This window comes from Manis pentadactyla, chromosome 15 (genome assembly GCF_030020395.1).
Source record: "Manis pentadactyla isolate mManPen7 chromosome 15, mManPen7.hap1, whole genome shotgun sequence".
In the NCBI taxonomy this organism is placed as follows: Eukaryota; Metazoa; Chordata; class Mammalia; order Pholidota; family Manidae; genus Manis; species Manis pentadactyla.
The window spans coordinates 36,815,725-36,839,099 of NC_080033.1; the positions used below are offsets into that span (position 1 = coordinate 36,815,725).

Below are 23,375 nucleotides of genomic sequence, written 5' to 3' on the forward strand. Positions count from 1 at the left end.
AATTCATAAAGTAGTGTTCTAACAGAGCATTATGACGGTCTCAACTCTCAGTGACTTGTGTATGTAGGACTGAACACTTAATTATTCGGTTTGTACACAATCTCATTTGACATGCTAAAAAGAAATAAATCTACCTCTGTGCTTTGTCAGTAGAAACAATAATGCAATCTGAAGGCCTCTCTCGATCACGCTCTTTCTTAATCACTTGATAGAAGTGCTGGAAAAGCCCCTCTTTCCATGCATCCCTGCCACTGGTATCATCTGAAAAATATTGATGCATTCATGCTTTTGTAAGGCCTGAAGAATCACTAAAGGTTTTCAGGGTTTCTTACAAAACTGCAAATGAAAGACAGCACCTCTCTAAAGAAGAGATAAGGAAAATATAAGAATCTCAACAAGACTCTTACCTAACTCAGAATACTGGTATCGCTCATGGTTATCTTCATTCCCTTTTGAATAATCAGCCACATTCTGCAATAATTCTTTAATGCTGTTGAATGCATGAAAACATTATAGTTTGTGCAAATACAGTTTCTCTCCCAAAAGGCAAAAAATAAATACCAGCTTACCTAGCACAATATGTAGGCACCTAAAAAAGTGGTGTGTCTACTTAAGAATAAAGTGGTGTTCAATAATCTGTTCTCATTTCAGAACTTTATGAGTCTCTCCCCATTCCCATTCATTCCTTTCTTGCCTGTTATGATGAAAAATATATATGGAGCCACTGATCTTTGTCAAGTAAAACTCAGATATGGACAGAGAGAAATTCATAATTTAAGGTGTTTAATATGAGATAATTTTATCTGAAGTGTTCATCTTTTAGAGAAGGGGCATAAGAAGGTCTTCACTGAATATGGGTTAAAAACTGAATCAACAAGATCTGCTCACTTTACTCCTAAACATCTACTGCTCCTGTGAGCAAGCTGTTTTCCCTTGCTAAAGGCATGCAAAATAGTGCACAGATGCTGGTTAATCTATTAGCCATCTAAAGTAGTCCCCTTTGCTGTGATTTAACAGAAGAAAAGGGGAATTAGATGCACTAGGTACCCTAAATCAGGCATTTTTACTGCGGCTCCCCAGCAGCCAGACACCAATGTTTCTGTCCACAAGGAATGTCCTGCCAGGAAGAGAACCACCTCGGCAGGCAGCAATTGGCTGTTTTCTCACCAGAGGCATCATGCTGCATGATGAAATGGCCACAGAACATGCTCGGTCAAACCATTTGGCCATTATTCAGCAAGCTGCCAATAAGCACAGATCCCTTGCTTTGACCCTGTATGGTTTTCATCGAGGTTCCTGTCCACATCCAACCTCCTGACAGAGCAGAGACGTACCTCCAGACTTTTAGATGCAAAGCTTTCGCCTGAATTCGTGCCTTCCCTACTGCCCTGAGAATCCTGAGCTGCACCTGCAAGTTTCTCTCACCCAAGCAGGCTGTCTCTTGTCTAATGTCTCTGACACACTGCCCATTTACTCCAGAGCCCATTCTTCAAGAGGCCAGCTTTCTCTAACCCTTGCTATACTGTGCCCTTGCTGGCTTTCCTTCAAAGGTTATATACTTTCTTTGAATGAAGTGGTGTGTAAACTCCCCCACTGACACCATGTAAGTAATTAGGGCAGGCTGGGAGGTGCCCCAAAAGCTGTACCTTTCACCCAGGAAAGGTACAGTCTGATGTTGAAATTGCAACTGCCTGTTTCTGAATCTCAGCTCTGTCACTAACTAACTGGGTAGGCCTGAACGAGTTATTTAATATCACATGCCTCAGCTTCCTCACCTGTAAAATGGCAATGTTCAGGGAACCTACCTTCAAACATTAATATGAGGATTAAATTAGTTAATACCAGGAAAGCCTTAGAACAGTGCCTGATGCAGAGCAGGCCCTCAAGAGATGTAAGCCATTATGACCCATCTCTGCCTTTAGCTTTCTTTCAGACCAGGGCTAAGAAAATCTCATCTTCAGAAGATCACCTAACTATGCAAGCATTCTGTCTCATTTTCAGGAAATGTTACCTGAGAGAAACCTCCATTAACAGTCACTCCTAAATTCTATACTTCCAAGTGCTTCTGCAGTTGAGGAAAGCATTTTTCAATTTTGAATTATTAATCCAATCTGACACAAATCTCATTTTTAATGCAGGCAAGAGAGAGGCCCTGTCAAAGTTCATACATATAAAAATCAATTCAAATACATTTCAAGGAAAACTGCTTTTACCCAAACTGCAGAGGTAGATCCAAGGCAAGAATCTTCAACTGCCATGTTGATTTATCTACTGAGTTATACAGAAGAAAGCCTCTGCTGAATGTACAAGACAGCGTAAACTAAATATATAACCTTCAAAATTGATTTACATACTTTGGAATACTACACAGTGGCCAAAAACAATGACGATGAACAATCCTCCATGATATATCATTAAGTGAAAGAAGCAAGTTCCAGAACAATATACCAGTCTGAGCCATTTAACTTAAAAACAAGGAAAAAAACTTGAAGAATTCTGAAAACAGATTTTCACTTTTTATGATCAGATACTTTTACATCTATTCATCTATTTATTCATTCCTTAGGTAAAAAAAAAAACAACTTTCAAGTGACTGATACTTGCCTCTGGAGTACTGACTTTTCTCATAATTAAATAAATTTGCATTTTTGAGCATATACCAGTGGTTAGATGGTAGCACATAACAGTGAGGAGGTGAGGAGGAAAAGAGTCTAGGGCCTGCTACAGATAACCCACAAAGTGGGCTACCCATGTAGAGCTGACTGGGAAGGTCCACAAAGAAAAGGCCCTTCAGTCTGGAGAGCTGCTTTAGTTACAAGAGTCTAAATGACTATTACACAGTAAAAGTTAAAAGCACAATGACTTAATATGATCAAGTTGACCTGAGAGACTTCCCAAAAAGCAAATATTAATGACATCTATTTTAACAAACACATAAGTCTGCACAGTAAGAGCACATCTAAATTACTACTAAAGCTTTTAGCAAATTGAGCCACAACAATAAAGTTTTACCTTTGCACGTCTTCACTCTCCTTTAAGTAACCCTCTTGGGGAGAATATGTCGGCAGAAAATGTTTATATGGTTTACTGCTAAAAAACCAACAAAGACAAAATTACACTTAAGAAGAAATCATTTCCCATAGTCCATACATTAGTTTCCACAGTTCTGCCAGACTCAAAGGTGATTTAATCTCCAGTTAAACTGCGTTTTAAAAACTCAAACAATGGCTTTTCTCATGACTTTTTCCCCTCAGAACCGCTACACTATTCTGTAATGCCTTTATCTACTTTTGTCTAGTTTGTTTGCTTGACTGCTTTTGCACAGTTGACAACTGAAGGCAAAGCTCTCTCACAAGAGCCCAGGATTCTGAGCTCACCAGCAGCAAGGGGCTCCAACATACTGAATCTGACTTGCACAAGGTAATGGAACTAACCTAAAAGTAAGTATGTGATACTGGTGGTGGTTGGTAATTGAAATAATTTTTTTTTAAATCACTGTTTTTTTGTTGTTGTTGTTAAAGCTTTGCTAGCTATTCCACTAACATCACCATAAGTTTTCATGGTTTGTCTGCCACCTTCAATATATCTGACACTACCTCCATAATGAAGCTTATGCAAGAAAATGACTACATCGTTTGTGTGCATCAATTTCAAGTATTAACAATCCTTGATTAAGACTACTGTTATATTTACATGCCAAAAAATGCATTTTGACATACACAGACACTATCCTCCTTGTGTGTGGTTAACAAGTAATGTGATCTAAATCGAAGACAAAAATAAAAGGCACAACCTAAGAGGAAAATGCCTGCTCCAAATTGTTTACTGAAAAAAACAGAGGCTCAGCAAGATTAACTACTCGAATTTGAACCGAGAGGGTTAAAGAGTTATTAGAAAGCATTCCATTTCCAAAAAGGATAAGGAGCACAGATGCTCCACTCGACGCTCTTCCCAAAGATCCTAGCCAAGTTTGAAGGCCATGAGAAGGAATAAGCAGATGGTTCAATGTGAGTAAGTCAAAAGGAAGTTGCATTTGCCTTATTCAGCTTCCTAGCAACTAGACCGAATGATGCCAAGAAAGCCAGCCGGCTCTATGGAGAAACACTGCAGGATACTTGGAACCCAGTGGTCAGGCAGCAGAGAGAAGGCCTCCAGACACCCTCACCTGGCAAAACCAATCCCATGCCTACTGATTACCCACACTTTCTGCCTCTCTGGGACCTCCCATTTCCCTTGCCCTTTCTGCTCCAACCTACCTGGCCATGCTAATGTCAACCACCTGACTTACTTGAAACTCCTTTCAAGACCTATCAAACTCCAGTAACATCAGATGAACAGTCTGGCCCAGCCATCAAAGAGTAACTTCCCATTTCTTCACGGGAGGGAAGGTACTATGCACTCTTAATGCACCTCAGCCAGCTGGACAAAGGATTCGGCAGGCCAAAAGGCCTGAGTTCAAATAGTGCAGTGCAAGCATAGAGAAAGGCAGGCACATACACCAGCTAGGATCCCAGAAGCCTGAGAAACAGCCCTCTGGGAGTCACGTGTTCCTAGTCTTCTAAAAACAGCCCCTAAATATCCTAGAGGCTGGTGATTCCAGAATGGGCTATCTAGAGGAATTAATACTCAGCAGGAACTGCCTTTGTGGAAGTACATAAGTACACACAGGAAATACAGCGTATTACAATGCAAATGACCAAAGTAAGGCTTGGACATTATTAAACATTGCTAGGTCACCCTAAGGCCTGGCTATGACACTGTATGTTGTCATACTCTGTGGACTCCCTCTAACTGGTGGTACCATTAAAACCAGTTCCTCTCCTATTCACTCAGTTGGTCATATGTCAACCACTGTCAAACAGAAAATGGAACTTAGAATTACAAATATGTCTTGGGAAATAAACACAGTTCCCCAGACAGTCAATGAAGATATTTTCAATGCATTACATTTACACCTTGAAACAACCATGCAAGGTGAGGAATATCAACCTCCCCAACCACACTTTTTAAAAACAGATGAGGAAACTGAGGCTCCAGTCATATGACTTGTCACACAGCTAAGCTGTAATGCCCAAATTCAAATTCAAGTCTGTCTGACTCTAAAACCCTTTCAATACCTCATTGCCCAGGAACTCTGGGCTTAACTCAAGAAGTCTGCCAGTAAAAAATATTAGGAAAAGCAATGGAAAGACATGTAAAAGGGATAAAGATACCAAGACATTCTATATTTGTATGTAAAGTAAATTCACATAGGCATAAAAAATTCTCATTTGAGAACATAAGTGTAAAAGGACAGGCTCCTGAAATAGCTGCCTGCCCACGCCTCTCCAGGCCAGGTTACAGCAGAAGAGCCCTGTGCCACACATCTGGGAGGACCCCCTAAGGAAGAGCAATTCAAAAGTCAAGCCTTAAGAGTGAGATGTAAAGGAACCAGAACTCTCTTTTACTGCTGGTGGGAATGTAAAATGGTATGATCACCTCAGAAAACAGTTTGGCAGTTTCTTGAAAAGTAAAACATACATGCTCCAGCCAGTCCACTCCTAGATATTTAGCCAATAAAAATGAAAATACATGTCTACAAAGACCTGTACACAGTGCTCACAGCAGCTTTATTTTTAATAGCCCAAAACTGGAAATGTCCATCAACAGGTGAATAAAAAAGCAAATTGTGGAGTATCCATATGTCTTAGCCTCCTCGTGTTGCCGTAACAAAATATCATAGACTGAGAGGCTAAAACAACAGAAATTTATTTTATCAGAATTCTGGAGGCTGGAGTCTGGACTGGGAGGTCACACGGTCGAGTTCTGGCTTATAGATGGCCTCTTGCTGTGTCCTCACATGGCCTTTTTTCAATCTGTGCACATGGAGAGAGATCTCCCTCTCTTCTTTTTCTTATAAGACCACCAGTCTAACTGTATTAGGACCCCACCCTTTGATCTCATTTCCTCTTAATCACCTCCAGCCCTATCTTCAACTGCAGTCACACTGGGGGTTAGGGCATCAGCATATGAGTTACAGAACACAATTCAGTCCATAGTACCATAAAATGGAGCATTACTCAGCAATAAAGAAATGAAGTATCAGTCCACCCAACAATATGGATGAACCTCAAAATAACTATGCTGAAAGAAACCACAAATTTCCCCTCCAAAAAATGAGTATGTGCTATATGATCCCATTTAAATAACTTACTTGAAATTATATATAATATATACAAATTTATGTAAAATTTTAGAAAATGCAAATTAATCTACACATAGCGATTAAAGTGACAGATCAATTGTTGCCTGGAAAGGGGAATATCAAAGAGGAATATAAAAACTTGGCAGGTGATAGTTATATTCATGATCTTGATTGTAATGCTGGTCTGACAACCACATGTCACAACTCAAATTGTGTATTTTAAATATATGCAGTGTATTATTGTACATCAATATCACATATCAGTAATTATACATTGATAAAGCTGAAAAAAAGCCCAATCCCTCCTTCCTGCTTCATTTTTTTTCTTCTTTAACACCAGTAGGTTTCACTGTATTTCAAGTTTTAGCACTGGTCAGAAATCACACAGATTCTTGTGTCCTCACATGGAGAGAACCTTACAGACTTATGGAAAGAGAGTCCATCAAAATACTTTCCTCACAATTTCAAATTAAATGTACATGTCACTCCCAAAGCCTCCAGGAATGGTGGTACGATTATTTTTAACTTTTTACTGTTGTATCTCAATTACCTCAACTTATTAGACAGCTGATCTATTAAGTTCTCAGGGTAGGACCCATTGGGGATAAATTTTAAAATTAAAAAGATTTTTAAGCATCTACTCTTAGAAGTTCCATCATAATTTCAAATTCACTGAAAACAATTTGAATTTTAACACTCCTCTGGAGAAATTTCAATCAAGCCTCCGGAAATAGGAAAAGAGTAGCAACATGGCACTGTCAAAGGACACAAACGAACCAAAGTCAGATGTACTTCCATGATACTCTAAAAAACCAATAAAAGACATACAGATGGCCAACAGACACATGAAAAGATGCTCCATATCACTAATCATCAGGGAGATGCAAATCAAAACACAATGAGATATCACCTCACACCAGTCAGAATGGCTATTTACACCAGTCAGAATGGCTACTAGCAAAAAGATAAGAAATAACAATGTTGAGAGAGGGGCGGAAGATGGCAGCATGAGTAGAGCAGCGGAAATCTCCTCCCAAAACAGCATATATCTATGAAAATATAACAAAGACAACCCTTCCTAGAATAAAGACCAGAGGACACAGGACAATATCCAGACCACATCCACACCTGAGAGAACCAAGCGCCTCGCGAAGGGGGTAAGATACAAACTCTGGCCCGGCGGGAGCCGAGCTCCCATCCCCCCAACTCCTAGCGGGACAAGAATAGGCAGAGCAGGAGGGAGACGGAGCACAGGATGCCGAACACCCAGGCCCAGCCATCCGGGCCAGAGTGCAGGGCCCTGGATACTAGGAAAACAGGGCAGCAAGAACAGTGAGTGGGCAATGGAGGCCAGGCGCCAGAGGACATAAGAAAAGCGAGCGACCATTTTCTTTTTTTTGCTTTTCTGCTGTTTTGTTTTGGCGAGCGCTTTTTGGAAGTCTTAAAGGGATACGGACCCCAATACTAGGGAAACAGGGCAGCAAGACCGGTGAGCAGAGGCCTGAGGCTGGCACCAGAGAATAAAGAAAAACGAGCGACCACCTTTTTTTTTCTTTTTAATTAAAAAAACTTTTTTTTTTTTTTGGTGGTCGTTGTTTTGTTTTCGTGGGTGCTTTTTGGAAGTCTTAAAGGGGCAGGGCGGGACACTTAATCCAGAGGTAGGGAATCCGGGAATCTCTGGGCACCCTAACTCCTAGGCTGCAGGGAGCAAGGAGGCCCCTTACGGAGATAAATACCCTCCCAGCCGCTCCCCCTCCAACGCGACTCCACCACTTTGGAGTAGCTGCCCGAGCCAGGCCACGCCGACAGCAACAGCGGAGATTAACTCCATAGCAGCCGGGCAGGAAGCAGAAGCCCTGTCTGCGCGCAGCTGCGCAGCACAAGCCACTAGAGGCCGCTGTTCTCCCAGGAGAGGAGGGCCACAAACCAACAAGAAGGGAAGTCCTTCCAGCCGTCACTCGTCCCAGTTCTGCAGACTATTCCTATCACCATGAAAAGGCAAAGCTACAGGCAGACAAAGATCACAGAGACAACACCAGAGAAGGAGACAGACCTAACCAGTCTTCCTGACAAAGAATTCAAAATAAGAATCATAAACATGCTGACAGAGATGCAGAGAAATACGCAAGAGAAGTGGGATGAAGTCTGGAGGGAGATCACAGATGCCAGAAAGGAGATCGCAGAAATGAAACAAACTCTGGAAGGGTTTATAAGCAGAATGGATAGAATGCAAGAGCCATTGATGGAATTGAAATGAGAGAAGAGGAACGCATAGAAGCTGACAAAGAGAGAGACAAAAGGATCTGCAGGAATGAAACAATATTAAGAGAACTGTGTGACCAATCCAAAAGGAACAATATCCGTATTATAGGGGTCCCAGAAGAAGAAGAGAGAGGAAAAGAGATGGAAAGTATCTTAGAAGAAGTAATTGCTGAAAACTTCCCCAAACTGGGGGAGGAAATAATCGAACAGACCACGGAAATACACAGAACCCCCAACAGAAAGGATCCAAGAAGGACAACACGAAGACACATAATAATTAAAATGGCAAAGATCAAGGACAAGGAAAGAGTGTTAAAGGCAGCTAGAGAGAAAAAGGTCACCTATAAAGGGAAACCCATCAGGCTAACATCAGATTTCTCAACAGAAACCCTACAGGCCAGAAGAGAATGGCATGATATATTTAATACAATGAAACAGAAGGGCCTTGAACCAAGGATACTGTATCCAGCACAACTATCATTCAAATATGACAGTGGGATTAAACAATTCCCAGACAAACAAAAGCTGAGGGAATTTGCTTTCCACAAAACACCTCTACAGAACATCTTACAGGGACTGCTCTAGATGGGAGCACTCCTAGAAAGAGCACAGCACAAAACACCCAACATATGAAGAATCGAAGAGGAGGAACAAGAAGGGAGAGAAGAAAAGAATCTCCAGACAGTGTATATAACAGCTCAATAAGCGAGCTAAGTTAGGCAGTAAGGTACTAAAGAGGCTAACCTTGAACCTTTGGTAACCACGAATTTAAAGCCTGCAATGGCAATAAGTACATATCTTTCAATAGTCACCCTAAATGTTAATGGGTTGAATGCACCAATCAAAAGACACAGAGTAACAGAATGGATAAAAAAGCAAGACCCGTCTATATGCTGCTTACAAGAAACTCACCTCAAACCCAAAGACATGTACAGATTAAAAGTCAAGGGATGGAAAAACATATTTCAAGCAAACAACAGTGAGAAGAAAGCAGGGGTTGCAGTGCTAATATCAGACAAAATAGACTTCAAAACAAAGAAAGTAACAAGAGATAAAGAAGGACACTACATAATGATAAAGGGCTCAGTCCAACAAGAGGATATAACCATTCTAAATATATATGCACCCAACACAGGAGCACCAGCATATGTGAAACAAATACTAACAGATCTAAAGGGGGATATAGACTGCAATGCATTCATTCTAGGAGACTTCAACACACTACTCACCCCAAAGGATAGATCCACTGGGCAGAAAATAAGGACACGGAAGCACTGAACAACACAGTAGAGCAGATGGACCTAATAGACATCTATAGAACTCTACATCCAAAAGCAACAGGATATACATTCTTCTCAAGTGCACATAGAACATTCTCCAGAATAGACCATATACTAGGCCACAAAAAGAGCCTCAGAAAATTCCAAAAGATTGAAATCCTACCAACCAACTTTTCAGACCACAAAGGCATAAAACTAGAAATAAACTGTACAAAGAAAGCAAAGAGGCTCACAAACACATGGAGGCTTAACAACACGCTCCTAAATAATCAATGGATCAATGACCAAATCAAAATGGAGATCCAGCAATATATGGAAACAAATGACAACAACAACACTAAGCCCCAACTTCTGTGGGACACAGCAAAAGCAGTCTTAAGATGAAAGTATATAGCAATCCAAGCATATTTAAAAAAGGAAGAGCAATCACAAATGAATGGTCTAATGTCACAAATATCAAAATTGGAAAAAGAAGAGCAGATGAGGCCTAAGGTCAGCAGAAGGAGGGACACAATAAAGATCAGAGAAGAAATAAATAAAATTGAGAAGAATAAAACAATAGCAAAAATCAATGAAACCAAGAGCTGGTTCTTCGAGAAAATAAACAAAATAGATAAGCCTCTAGCCAGACTTATTAAGAAGAAAAGAGAGTCAACACAAATCAACAGTATCAGAAACGAGAAAGGAAAAAATCACGATGGACCCCACAGAAATACAAAGAATTATTAGAGAATACTATGAAAACCTATATGCTAACAAGCTGGGAAACCTAGGAGAAATGGACAACTTCCTAGAAAAATACAACCTTCCAAGACTGACCCAGAAAGAAACAGAAAATCTAAACAGACCAATTACCAGCAACGAAATTGAAGCGGTAATCAAAAAACTACCAAAGAACAAAACCTCTGGGCCAGATGGATTTACCTCGGAATTTTATCAGACATACAGGGAAGACATAATACCCATTCTCCTTAAAGTTTTCCAAAAAATAGAGGAGGAGGGGATACTCCCAAACTCATTCTATGAAGTTAACATCACCCTAATACCAAAACCAGACAAAGACCCCACCAAAAAAGAAAACTACAGACCAATATCCCTGATGAATGTAGATGCAAAAATACTCAACAAAATATTAGCAAATCGAATTCAAAAATACATCAAAAGGATCATACACCATGACCAAGTGGGATTCATGCCAGGGATGCAAGGATGGTACAACATTCGAAAGTCCATCAACATCATCCACCACATCAACAAAAAGAAAGACAAAAACCACATGATCATCTCCATAGATGCTGAAAAAGCATTTGACAAAGTTCAACATCCATTCATGATAAAAACTCTCAGCAAAATGGGAATAGAGGGCAAGTACCTCAACATAATAAAGGCCATCTATGATAAACCCACAGACAACATTATATTGAACAGCGAGAAGCTGAAAGCATTTCCTCTGAGATCGGGAACTAGACATGGATGCCCACTCTCTCCACTGTTATTTAACATAGTACTGGAGGTCCTAGCCATGGCAATTAGACAAAACAAAGAAATACAAGGAACCCAGATTGGTAAAGAAGAAGTTAAACTGTCACTATTTGCAGATGACATGATACTGTACATAAAAAACCCTAAAGACTCCACCCCAAAACTACTAGAACTGATATCGGAATACAGCAAAGTTGCAGGATACAAAATCAACACACAGAAATCTGTGGCTTTCCTATATACTAACAATGAACCAACAGAAAGAGAAATCAGGAAAACAACTCCATTCACAATTGCATCAAAAAAAATAAAATACCTAGGAATAAACCTAACCAAAGAAGTGAAAGACTTATACTCTGATAACTACAAGTCACTCTTAAGAGAAATTAAAGGGGACACTGACAGATGGAAACTCATCTCATGCTCGTGGCTAGGAAGAACTAATATCGTCAAAATGGCCATCCTGCCCAAAGCAATATACAGATTCGATGCAATCCCTATGAAACTACCAGCAACATTCTTCAATGAACTGGAACAAATAATTCAAAAATTCATATGGAAACACCAAAGACCCCGAATAGCCAAAGCAATCCTGAGAAAGAAGAATAAAGTAGGGGGCATCTCACTCCCCAACTTCAAGCTCTACTATAAAGCCATAGTAATCAAGACAATTTGGTACTGGCACAAGAACAGAGCCACAGACCAATGGAACAGACTAGAGAATCCAGACATTAACCCAGACATATGTGGTCAATTAATATTTGATAAAGGAGCCATGGACATACAATGGCGAAATGACAGTCTCTTCAACAGGTGTTGCTGGCAAAACTGGACAGCTACATGTAGGAGAATGAAACTGGACCATTGTCTAACCCCATATACAAAAGTAAACTCAAAATGGATCAAAGACCTGAATGTAAGTCATGAAACAATTAAACTCTTGGAAGAAAACATAGGCAAAAACCTCTTAGACATAAACATGAGTGACCTCTTCTTGAACATATCTCCCCGGGCAAGGAAAACAACAGCAAAAATGAGTAAGTGGGACTATATTAAGCTGAAAAGCTTCTGTACAGCAAAAGACACCATCAATAGAACAAAAAGGATCCCTACAGTATGGGAGAATATATTTGAAAATGACACATCCGATAAAGGCTTGACGTCCAGAATATATAAAGAGCTCACACGCCTCAACAAACAAAAAAACAAATAACCCAATTAAAAAATGGGCAGAGGAACTGAACAGACAGTTCTCCAAAAAAGAAATACAGATGGCCAACAGACACATGAAAAGATGCTCCACATCGCTAATTATCAGAGAAATGCAAATTAAAACTACAATGAGGTATCACCTCACACCAGTAAGGATGGCTGCCATCCAAAAGACAAACAACAACAAATGTTGGCGAGGCTGTGGAGAAAGGGGAACCCTCCTACACTGCTGGTGGGAATGTAAGTTAGTCCAACCATTGTGGAAAGCAGTATGGAGGTACATCAAAATGCTCAAAACAGACTTACCATTTGACCCAGGAATTGCACTCCTAGGAATTTACCCTAAGAATGCAGCAATCAAGTATGAGAAAGATCAGTGCACCCCTATGTTTATCGCAGCACTATTTACAATAGCCAAGAATTGGAAGCAACCTAAATGTCCATCAATAGATGAATGGATAAAGAAGATGTGGTACATATACACAATGGAATACTACTCAGCCATAAGAAAAGGGCAAATCCAATCATTTGCAGCAACATGGATGGAGCTGGAGGGTATTATGCTCAGTGAAACAAGCCAAGCGGAGAAAGAGAAATACCAAATGATTTCACTTATCTGTGGAATATAAGAACAAAGGAAAAACTGAAGGAACAAAACAGCACCAGAATCACAGAACTCAAGAATGGACTAACAGGTACCAAAGGGAAAGGGACTGGGGAGGATGGGTGGGTAGGGAGGGACAAGGGGGTGCGAGAAGTAGGGGGGTATTAAGATTAACATGCATGGGGGGGTAGGAGAAAAGGGAGGGCTGTAGAACACAGAGAAGGCAAGTAGTGATTCTACAACATTTTGCTATGCTGATGGACAGTGACTGTAAAGGGGTTTATAGGGGGGACCTCGTATAGGGGAGAGCCTAGTAAACATAATATTCGTCATGTAAGTGTAGATTAGTGATACCAAAAACAAAACAAAACAAAACAAAACAAAACAAAACAAAAAGGGCAGTTCCTGTGTGGTAACCTCCAATGAGTTCTACACAAGGGTATAAAGGGCATATAAAAGTGTAGGCAAAGGGTCTGTTTGCGTTTATACAGAAGATCAAAGCCTAATTGGGCTACCCCAAAAATGAACTAAGATACGATATGAAAGAGAACTTCCAACATCAGCACTCTCTGGAAGACTCATGCCAGAAGATGATCATCAAAAAACCCCAACAAAGATCCACGCACTGCTACAGCTGTAGATGCACTCATCCCACCAGCTCCTGGACTTGCCATGGGAATGAAGGAGATATCTAAGCTGGCCTGTGCATACAGTAAAACAACAAATTTGACTGGATCTATACTGTTGGAACTCAACCAAGAATTTGGAGAAGTGCAAATTGTAGCGCTCCAAAATCTTACAACTACAGACTATTTACTGTTAAAAGAACATAAGGGATGTGAACATTCCCCAGGAATGGGTTGTTTTAATTTGTCTGATTTCTCTCAGACTGTTCAAGTTCAGTTGGACAATCAATATCCACCATATCATAGATAAGTTTTCACAAATGCCTAAGGTGCCTAACTGGTTTTCTTGGTTTCACTGGAGATGGCTGGTAATTACAGATATGCTTTGGTTATGTAACTATACTCCTATTATGTTAATGTGTGTGCACAATTTAAGTAGTAGCTTAAAACCTATACATGCTGAAGTTACTCTACAAGAAGATAGGTCAAAGAAATAATCAATCTTCCCATGTTTTCTTCCTCCTGCTACTTCTATAGCTTTTCTTCTTCCTTCCTAATTACAACCCTTAAATAGAATTCGTGCCTCATATCAAATTTACTGAGTATCATAATTCTTCCAAGTGGTAAAGATACCTCAAGACAAATGCTGGGCATAGAAGCTACAGGGCATAAATATGCAAAGAAATAAAAAGCTAACCATTTCAAACAATAAGGCTTCTCTCTCACTTACCAACTTTACATTTCCCTGTATGACCCCGGAAGATGACTGGTTAGCCAGAGACGGGTAAGATTCCTCAAGGGAGAAACAACCTAAGACAGGCACAGTCGCAGGGGGGTCATCAGGTGAGAAATTGGGGATCAACAGAGGTGAGGCTTAGAACCTCACCCCCCCGTTCTCAGAGAAATCTTCTGCATACGTGGATGTTTTATTGCCCTTGTCTAGCTTGGATTAACACATAGTCTACAGGCACACACCTGATCATCTACATTTGCTCTCTTACAACACTAAACTATGTTTTCTACCTTTATCTTGTATCTACCTACCACTTCAGCATTTTATTAAAAATAATAATAATAAAGAGAGAAATGTGGTATCCACATATAAATCAAGTATAAAAACCAAATGAGTATTCATATTTGAACTGACTGTTTAGAGTTCATAATGCATGAGCAAAACCGAAAGTTTCTGTGATGACTGCCCTTGTAATGTTCACTATGTAACTTATTCATTATGTAAGAATTTGTTCTCCATGTAAGAACTTGTTTGTTATGCCTCAGAAGATTGGAGACTGACGAAAATTAGGCTTGGGGTGGATTAATGATTGTGCATTGAGCATTGACTCCCCTATACAGAATTTTATTGTTGTTAACAACCATTTGATCAATAAATATGAGAGATGCCCTCACCAAAAAAAAAAAAAAAAAAAGGACAGACTTCCAATGGTAAAATAAATAAGTAACCGGGATGTAATGTATAGCATAAGGAATATAGTCAAGATATTGTAACAGCTTGGTAGGGTGATAGCTGGAACCTAGAATTATGTATATAAATGTTTTATCACTGTGTTGTACACTTGAAACTAATGTAATGTAATACTGTGTGTCAACTACCCTTCAATAAAAAATAATTATCTAAAAAAAAAAAAGAAATAACAATGTTGGTGAGGATGTGGGAAAAAGGGAACTATCCTACACTGTTAGTGGGAACGTAAACTGGCGCAGCCACAGGAAAACAGTATGGAAATACCATATAAGCCAGCAAATCTGCTTCTGAGAATTTACCCCAGGAAAGCAAAATCACTAACTCAAAAAGTTATATGCACATTTATGTTTACTGTAGCATTATGTATTTACAATAGCCAAGATACATAAACAACCTAAGTGTTCATCAACAGATGAATGGATAAAGAAACTGTGGCACATATACAATGGAATACTATTCAGCCACAAAAAGAATGAAATCTTACATTTGTGACAACATGGATGTACCTAGATGGCAGTATGTTAAGTCAGACAGAGAAAGAAAAATACCATATGATTTCACTTATATTTGGAATTTAAAAAACAAAGGAACAAACAAAATTAAAATATTCTTAAACACAGAATAGGGAGCAGGGGACAGGCTAAATAGGTGAAGGGGATTAAGAGGTACAAACTTACAGTTACAAAATAAATTAATCATGGGATGAAAGTACATCATAGGGAATATAGTCAATAATACTTTAATATCTTTGTATGATGACAGATGTAACTGAACTTATAGTGGTGAGCACTTAGTAATGTATATAATTGTTTAATCATGATGTCGCATACCTAAAACCAATACAATATTATATATCAACTATATTTCAATTAAAAAAAAGAACAGGGTCAATACACAGCTAAACATAGTGTTTTCATGAAATGCAAGAATCACACCCAACTGACTTGAAAACAGATCACACAAAAACCTCCACTTGAATGTCTAAAGAAGTTTTATTCATTAATCACCCAAAACTGGTAGCAACCAAGACGCCCTTTGACAGGTGAATAGATAAGCAAATTGTGGTACCTATCCATACAATGAATATTATCAAGCTATAAAAAGACTTGAATGAACCTTAAATGCATATTGCTAAGTGAAAGAAGCCAGTCTAAACAGGTAGTATCATACTGTATGATTCCAATTATATGACATTCTGGAAAATGCAAAACCACAGAGTTGGTGAGAAGACCAATGGTTGCCAGAGGTTTGGCAGGAAGGACAAGAGCTGAACAGGTGAAGCACAGGATGTTTTTTTCCAGTAGGTCAATTATTCTGCATGATACAGTAATGGTGGATTCATGACATTATGCATTTGTCAAAACCCACTGAATGTCACAGCATAAAAAGTGAACCTTAATGTATGCAAATTTTAACAAATCACTTAGGAACCTGTCGAGAGGATCCCAGGATGGAATACAGAATGTAACAAAACAATGACAAACTGTACTGTGAATGTATAAAACCACCTCAATGAAGGGAAGGAGAGAAAAGGTAGAGCTCACCTTTGTACAGCTTTGTAGGAAAAATGGGTGGGAGAGGATCTGACCCTCATCTGTATTCCCAGCCCTTGCTCGAAAGCCTACGGATGCCCTCAAGTGTTAACTTTCAAAAGCCTCTGAGAGGAGGGCTGTGTAATGTGGGATCCTGCCACTGAGAAGGTCAGACGCCAGGCTTGGCCCACATCTCGCCAAGAGTCAATGCCAAAGTCCTGACCTACACTTACCCAATGCCCAATCCCATTCCCCCACACCCTACCCTTCCACACCTTTCCGACCCAATTCCCTACCTCAACCTATTCTCCTGACAGGCTCCCTCCATGGCAACCAGCATGCCTCATAGTTCTCTCCTGTAGGGCCTTGTCCTTTGCTGTTCCTATTTTGAACACACGGACCCCCCTAAACCCACATGGCCAGTTCCTCGACTCCCACCCAGGGTTCTGCCTAAATGTCATCTCTGTTAAGTCCATCCCTCACTTTCCCTACTGCCTGTGCTCCCTGCCCTCTGGACCCAGCACTGCTTTTCTCCATGTCACTCATTAGCATTAGTTACACTACACACACACGCACAAATATGTTTTAAAAATAAATTTTAATTTTTGGAACAGTTTTAGATTTCTAGAAAAACTGTAAGACGGTACCTATATAAGATGGTTCCCACATAACCTACATTATAGAGGTACCACATTTGCATGGTACATTTGTTACAATGAATGAACCAATATTGATATATTATTAAATGAAGTCCATACTTTATTCTGATTTCCTCAATTTTTACCTGGTCCAGGTATCCATTTGGTCCAGGATCCCACTCAGGATACCACATTTCATTTAATTGTCATGTCTCCTTAGTCTCCTCTTAGCTGTGGCAGTTCCTCAGACTTTCCTTGCTTTTGATGAGTCTTGAGGCACACTGGTCACACACCAGGTATTTTTGCTTATTTGTGTATCTAATCCCGAGTAGGAAGGAAAGCTCCTAGAAGACAGGGATTTTTGTCTTTCTGTTCACTGCCTCCCCAGCAATTGGAACAGCACTTGCCACATCATAGGGTGTTCAATGAATAACTGTAGAATGACTGAATTTGCTCAAATGAATGATTTTTTTAACTGTAAAACTCACCAGACGTTTAGGCTTCACAGAGCCCACCCAGCCTTCTCATTTAGCACACAAAACAATTCTGTCTCCAGTGCATAGGTAACTTGTTGGCTACAGGAACCAGAATGAGAACTTGCTCAACCATTTGGACTGCCACATCCAGAAAACTGACACTTCACTCTACACCAGGACCCCTCAACCACCATCAGTCCAACACTTCAAGCTGCCCCCTAGGAAACCTTCAGAGATGATACTCATTCTCAGCAACCTCGACAGCTAGACAGCTATTTCTGTGTCATGGTGTTTATCTGGCTCAATGACTTGAATTTTTGTTGCACTTTGCCCTTATTATTTTATAAACATAAGTGAAAACTAGAAGAAAGAAAATACTGACACCAATAATAGGGAGAAATCACTTAGCAGATGACAAACAGGAGTAAAACCTTCTAGACCAAATCAGATACTTCTCAGGCTTGGCTGATGACCTAAAATCAGCAGCAAGTGCTTAAAAAAAACCCTATCAAAGGCTGTGTGCAAATGGAGAGACATGAATACACTGCCACATCAGACAGACAGTTCTACTTTTTACTCATTTCTCTTTAGTTATCTTTTCAGGAAAAGGTTATCAGGGATGCCCTGCTCATTACACCTGTTGGGCAACCTTTTACTATTTGTTTCAAGGACAACTGTATGAGCTGGGAATGCAATTTCATTTCTTTTAAATAATGGTTGAGCACCTAAAATCTGTTCAGTATCAACCTTACAATGTGTCCTTCCTCACTCAGCCAGAGCCCCAGTACACAGCATGCTCTAAATAAATGACCTACAGAACACATGAAAAGGTTTAAATCCTCAAATAAGAGAGTAAATATCCATCAGTACCAACTCCTTAAGCCTGAAGACAAGTCTATCTATTACTCTAAAATTTTAGCCCTCAAAAATGCACACAACTGAGGAGGAGGAGCCAAAATGGCAGCATGAGTAGGACAGTGGAAATCTCCTCCCAAAAATATATATATTTTTGAAAATACAACAAATACAACTATTCCTAAAAGAGAGACCAGAAGATACAGTACAACAGCCAGGTTACATCTACAACTGCGAGAATCCAGTGCCTAGCGAAGGGGGTAAGATACAAGCCGCAGCCCGGCGGGACCCAAGTGCCACCCCTACCCCAGCTCCTCGGCAGGAGGAGAGGAGTCAGAGCGGAGACGGAGAGGGAGCCCAGGACTGCTAAATACTCAGCCCTAGCCATCCGCACCAGGAGCACAGACACACAGTGCGTGGTGTGCTGGATACTAGGGAAATGGGACAGTAAAACCTGTGAGGGCGTCCCCACAGCTGGTGACCCTGGGACAAAGAAAAGCAAGTGCTTTTTGAAAGTCTTAAAGGGATGAGGGCCTTACAGCTGGATGGAAGCGTCCCGGCGCAATCAGCCCAGCAGCTGGGAATCCCAGGGAACTCTGGGGTGGCAGAGCAGCTTGGAGGCCCCTTACGGCGATAAACAGCCTCCCACCTGTTCCCCCTCCAGCGCGGCCCCACCATAGCGGAGAGCAGCCTGAGACCAGCCATGCCCACAGCAACCACGGAGCTTAATTCCAAAGCAGCCCAGGCAAGAATCAGAGACCCTGTCTGTGCACACCTGCCCAGCACAAGCCACTAGGGGTTGCTGTTCTCTGAGGATAGGAAGGCCAGGAGCAAGTGGAAAGGGCGTTGGTTCTCCCAGCTGACACACGCGCCAACTGCTTACGACTACCTCTACCGCCATGAAAAGGCAGAAGAATCTGACACAGACCAGACTAACCCAGACATCCCTGAGAGGGAATCTGAGGAGATAGACTTAAGCAATCTTCCTGAAAAAGAATTTAAAACAAAGGTCAAAACCATGCTGATGGACTTGCAGAGAAATATGCTAGAGCTAAGGAGGGAGAATACAGAAATAAAACAATCTCTGGAAGGACATAAAAGCAGAATGGACGAGATGCAAGAGGCCATTAATGGAATAGAAATCAGAGAACAGGAAAGCAGAGAAGCTGAAGCAGAGAGAGATAAAAGGATCTCCAGGAATGAAAGAATATTAAGAGAGCTGAGTGACCAATCGATATGGAACAATATCCGCATTATAGGGGTACCAGAAGAAGAAGAGACAGAAAAAGGGATAGAAAGTGTCTTTGAAGAAATAATTGCTGAAAACTTCCCCAAACTGGGGGAGGAAATAGTTGCTCAGACCACAGAAGCACACAGAACTCCCAACCCAAGGGACTCAAGGAGGATAACACCAAGACACATAATAATTAAAATGGCAAAGATAAAGGACAAGGGCAGAGTATTAAAGGCAGCCAGAGAGAGAAAAAAGGTCACCTACAAAGGAAAACCCATCAGGCTATCATCAGACTTCTCAACAGAAACCTTACAGGCCAGAAGAGAATAGCATGATAGATTTAATGCAATGAAACAGAAGGGCCTTGAACCAAGGATACTGTATCCAGCACGATTATCATTTAAATATGAAGGAGGGATTAAACAATTCCCAGACAGGAAAACCACCTTTACAGGGTATTTTAGAGGGACTGCTCTAGATGGAAGCACTCCTAAGGCTAAATAGATGTCAACAGAGAAAATAAAATCACAACAAAGAAAGAAGACGAACTAAATACTAACTAAAGGCAAAAAATAAAATCAACTACTCACAGAAGCAGTCAAAGGAAACACAAAAGAGCACAGAATAAAACACCTAACATATAAAGAATGGAGGAGGAAGAATAAGAAGGGAGAGAAATAAAGAATCATCAGACTGTGTTTATAACAGCTTAATAAGAGAGTTAAGTTAGATGGTTACATAGTAAAGAAGCTACCCTTGAACCTTTGGTAACCACGAATCTAAAGCCTGCAATGGCAATAAGTACATATCTTCCAATAATCACCGTAAATGTAAATGCACTGAATGCACCAATCAAAAGACACAGAGTAATACAATGGATAAAAAAGCAAGATCCATCTATATGCTGCCTACAAGAGACCCATTTCAAACCCAAAGACATACACAGACTAAAAGTCAAGGGATGGAAAAAGATATTTCATGTAAACAATAGGGAGAAAAAAGCAGGTGATGCAGTACTACTATCAGACAAAACAGACTTTAAAACAAAGAAAGTAACAAGAGACAAAGAAGGACATTACATAATGATAAAGGGGTCAGTTCAACAAGAGGATATAACCATTATAAATATATATGCACCCAACACAGGAGCCCCAGCATATGTGAAACAAATACAAACAGAATTAAAGGAGGAAACAGAATGCAATGCATTCATTTTAAGAGACTTCAACACACCACTCACTCCAAAGGACAGATCCACCAGACAGAAAATAAGTAAGGACACAGAGGCACTGAACAACATACTAGAACAGCTGAACCTAATAGACATCTACAGAACTCTATACCCAAAAGCAGCAGGATACATATTCTTCTCCAGTGGACATGGAACATTTTCCAGAATAAACCACATACTAGGCCACAAATAGAGCCTCAGTAAATTCAAAAACACTGAAATTCTACTAACCAACTTTTCAGACCACAAAGGCATAAAACTAGAAATAAATTGTACAAAGAAAACAGAAAGGCTCACAAACACATGGAGGCTTAACAACATGCTCCTAAATAATCAATGGATCAATGACCAAATTAAAACAGAGATCAAGCAATATATGGAGACAAATGACAACAACACAAAGCCCCAACTTCTGTGGGGTGCAGCGAAAGCAGTCTTAAGAGGAAAGTATATAGCAATCCAGGCATATTTAAAGAAGGAAGTACAAACCCAAATGAATAGTCAAATGACAAATTATCGAAATTGGAAAAAGAGAAACAAATGAGGCCTATTGTCAGCAGAAGGAGGGACATACTAAAGATCAGAGAAGAAATAAATAAAATTGAGAAGAATAAAACAATAGAAAAAATCAATGAAACCAAGAGCAGGTTCTTTGAGAAAATAAAGAAAATAAATAAGCCCCTAGCCAGACTTATTAAGAGAAAAAGAGAATCTACACACATCAATAGAATTAGAAACAAGAAAGGAAAAATCATGACAGACCCCACAGAAATACAAAGAATCATTAGAGAATGCTATGAGAATCTATACGCTAACAAGCTGGAAAACCTAGAAGAAATGGACAACTTCCTAGAAAAATACAACCTTCCAAGACTGACCAAGGAAGAAACAGAAAATCTAAACAGACCAATTACCAGCAACGAAATTGAAGCGGTAATCAAAAAACTACTGAAGAGCAAAACCCCCGGGCCAGATGGATTTACCCGAGAGTTTTATCAGACATACAGAAAAGACATAATACCCATTCTCCTTAAAGTTTTAAAGTTTTCCAAAAAACAGAAGAGGAAGGAATACTTCCAGAATCATTCTATGAAGCCAGCATCACCCTAATATCAAAACCAGGCAAAGACCCCACCAAAAAAGAAAATTACAGACCAATATCCCTGATGAACATAGATGCACAAATACTCAACAAAATATTAGCAAACCGAATTCAAAAATACATCAAAAGGATCATACACCACGACCAAGTGGGATTCATCTCAGTGATACAAGGATGGTACAATATTCGAAAACCCATCAACATCATCCACCACATAAACAAAAAGGACGAAAATCACATGATCATCTCCATAGATGCTGAAAAAGCATTCGACAAAATTCAACATCCATTCATGATAAAAACTCTCAACAAAATGGGTATACAGGGCAAGTACCTCAACATAATAAAGGCCATATATGAAAAACCCACAGCCAACATCATACTTAACAGTGAGAAGCTGAAAGCTTTTCCTCTAAGATCGGGAACAAGACAGGGATGCCCATTCTCCCCACTGTTATTCAACATAGTACTGGAGGTCCTAGTCACGGCAGTAAGACAACACAAAGAAATACAAGGAATCCAGATTGGTAAAGAAGAAGTCAAACTGTCACTATTTGCAGATGACATGATACTGTACATAAAAAACCCTAAAGACTCCACTCCAAAACTATTAGAACTAATATCAGAATTCAGCAAAGTTGCAGGATACAAAATTAATACACAGAAATCTGTGGCTTTCCTATACACTAACAATGAACCAATAGAAAGAGAAATCAGGAAAACAATTCCATTCACAATTGCATCAAAAAGAATAAAATACCTAGGAATAAACCTAACCAAGGAAGTGAAAGACCTATACCCTGAAAACTGTAAGACACTCTTAAGAGAAATTAAAGAGGATACTAACAAATGGAAACTCATCCTATGCTCTTGGCTAGGAAGAATTAATACTGTCAAAATGGCCATCCTGCCTTAAGTAATCTACAGATTCAATGCAATCCCTATCAATATACCAACAGCATTCTTCAACAAACTGGAACAAATAGTTCTAAAATTCATATTGAACCACAAAAGACCCCGAATAGCCAAAGCAATCCTGAGAAGAATAAAGTGGGGGGATTTCACGCCCCAACTTCAAGATCTACTACAAAGCCACAGTAATCAAGACAATTTGGTACCGGCACAAGAACAGACCCACAGACCAGTAGAACAGGATAGAGAGTCCAGATATTAA

The 23,375-nt window shown here is 39.9% G+C and overlaps 1 protein-coding gene across 5 annotated transcripts in view; it reads right to left on the reverse strand.

Annotated features, from left to right (window-relative positions):
- Positions 1–23,375, reverse strand: part of LOC118909988 (nuclear receptor coactivator 5-like) — a 53,894-nt gene that overhangs the window by 15,629 nt on the left and 14,890 nt on the right. For 4 of the 5 annotated variants that reach the window (XM_036880784.2, XM_036880779.2, XM_036880783.2 and 1 more), the window contains 3 exons: positions 3,013–3,090; positions 408–490; positions 135–261 (listed from right to left, as the gene is read on the reverse strand). In XM_036880784.2, the coding sequence (XP_036736679.2) occupies positions 135–261; positions 408–490; positions 3,013–3,090 (288 nt within the window). The remainder of the gene's footprint in view (positions 1–134; positions 262–407; positions 491–3,012; positions 3,091–23,375) is intronic. The other variant, XM_036880781.2, reaches the window with a different exon arrangement.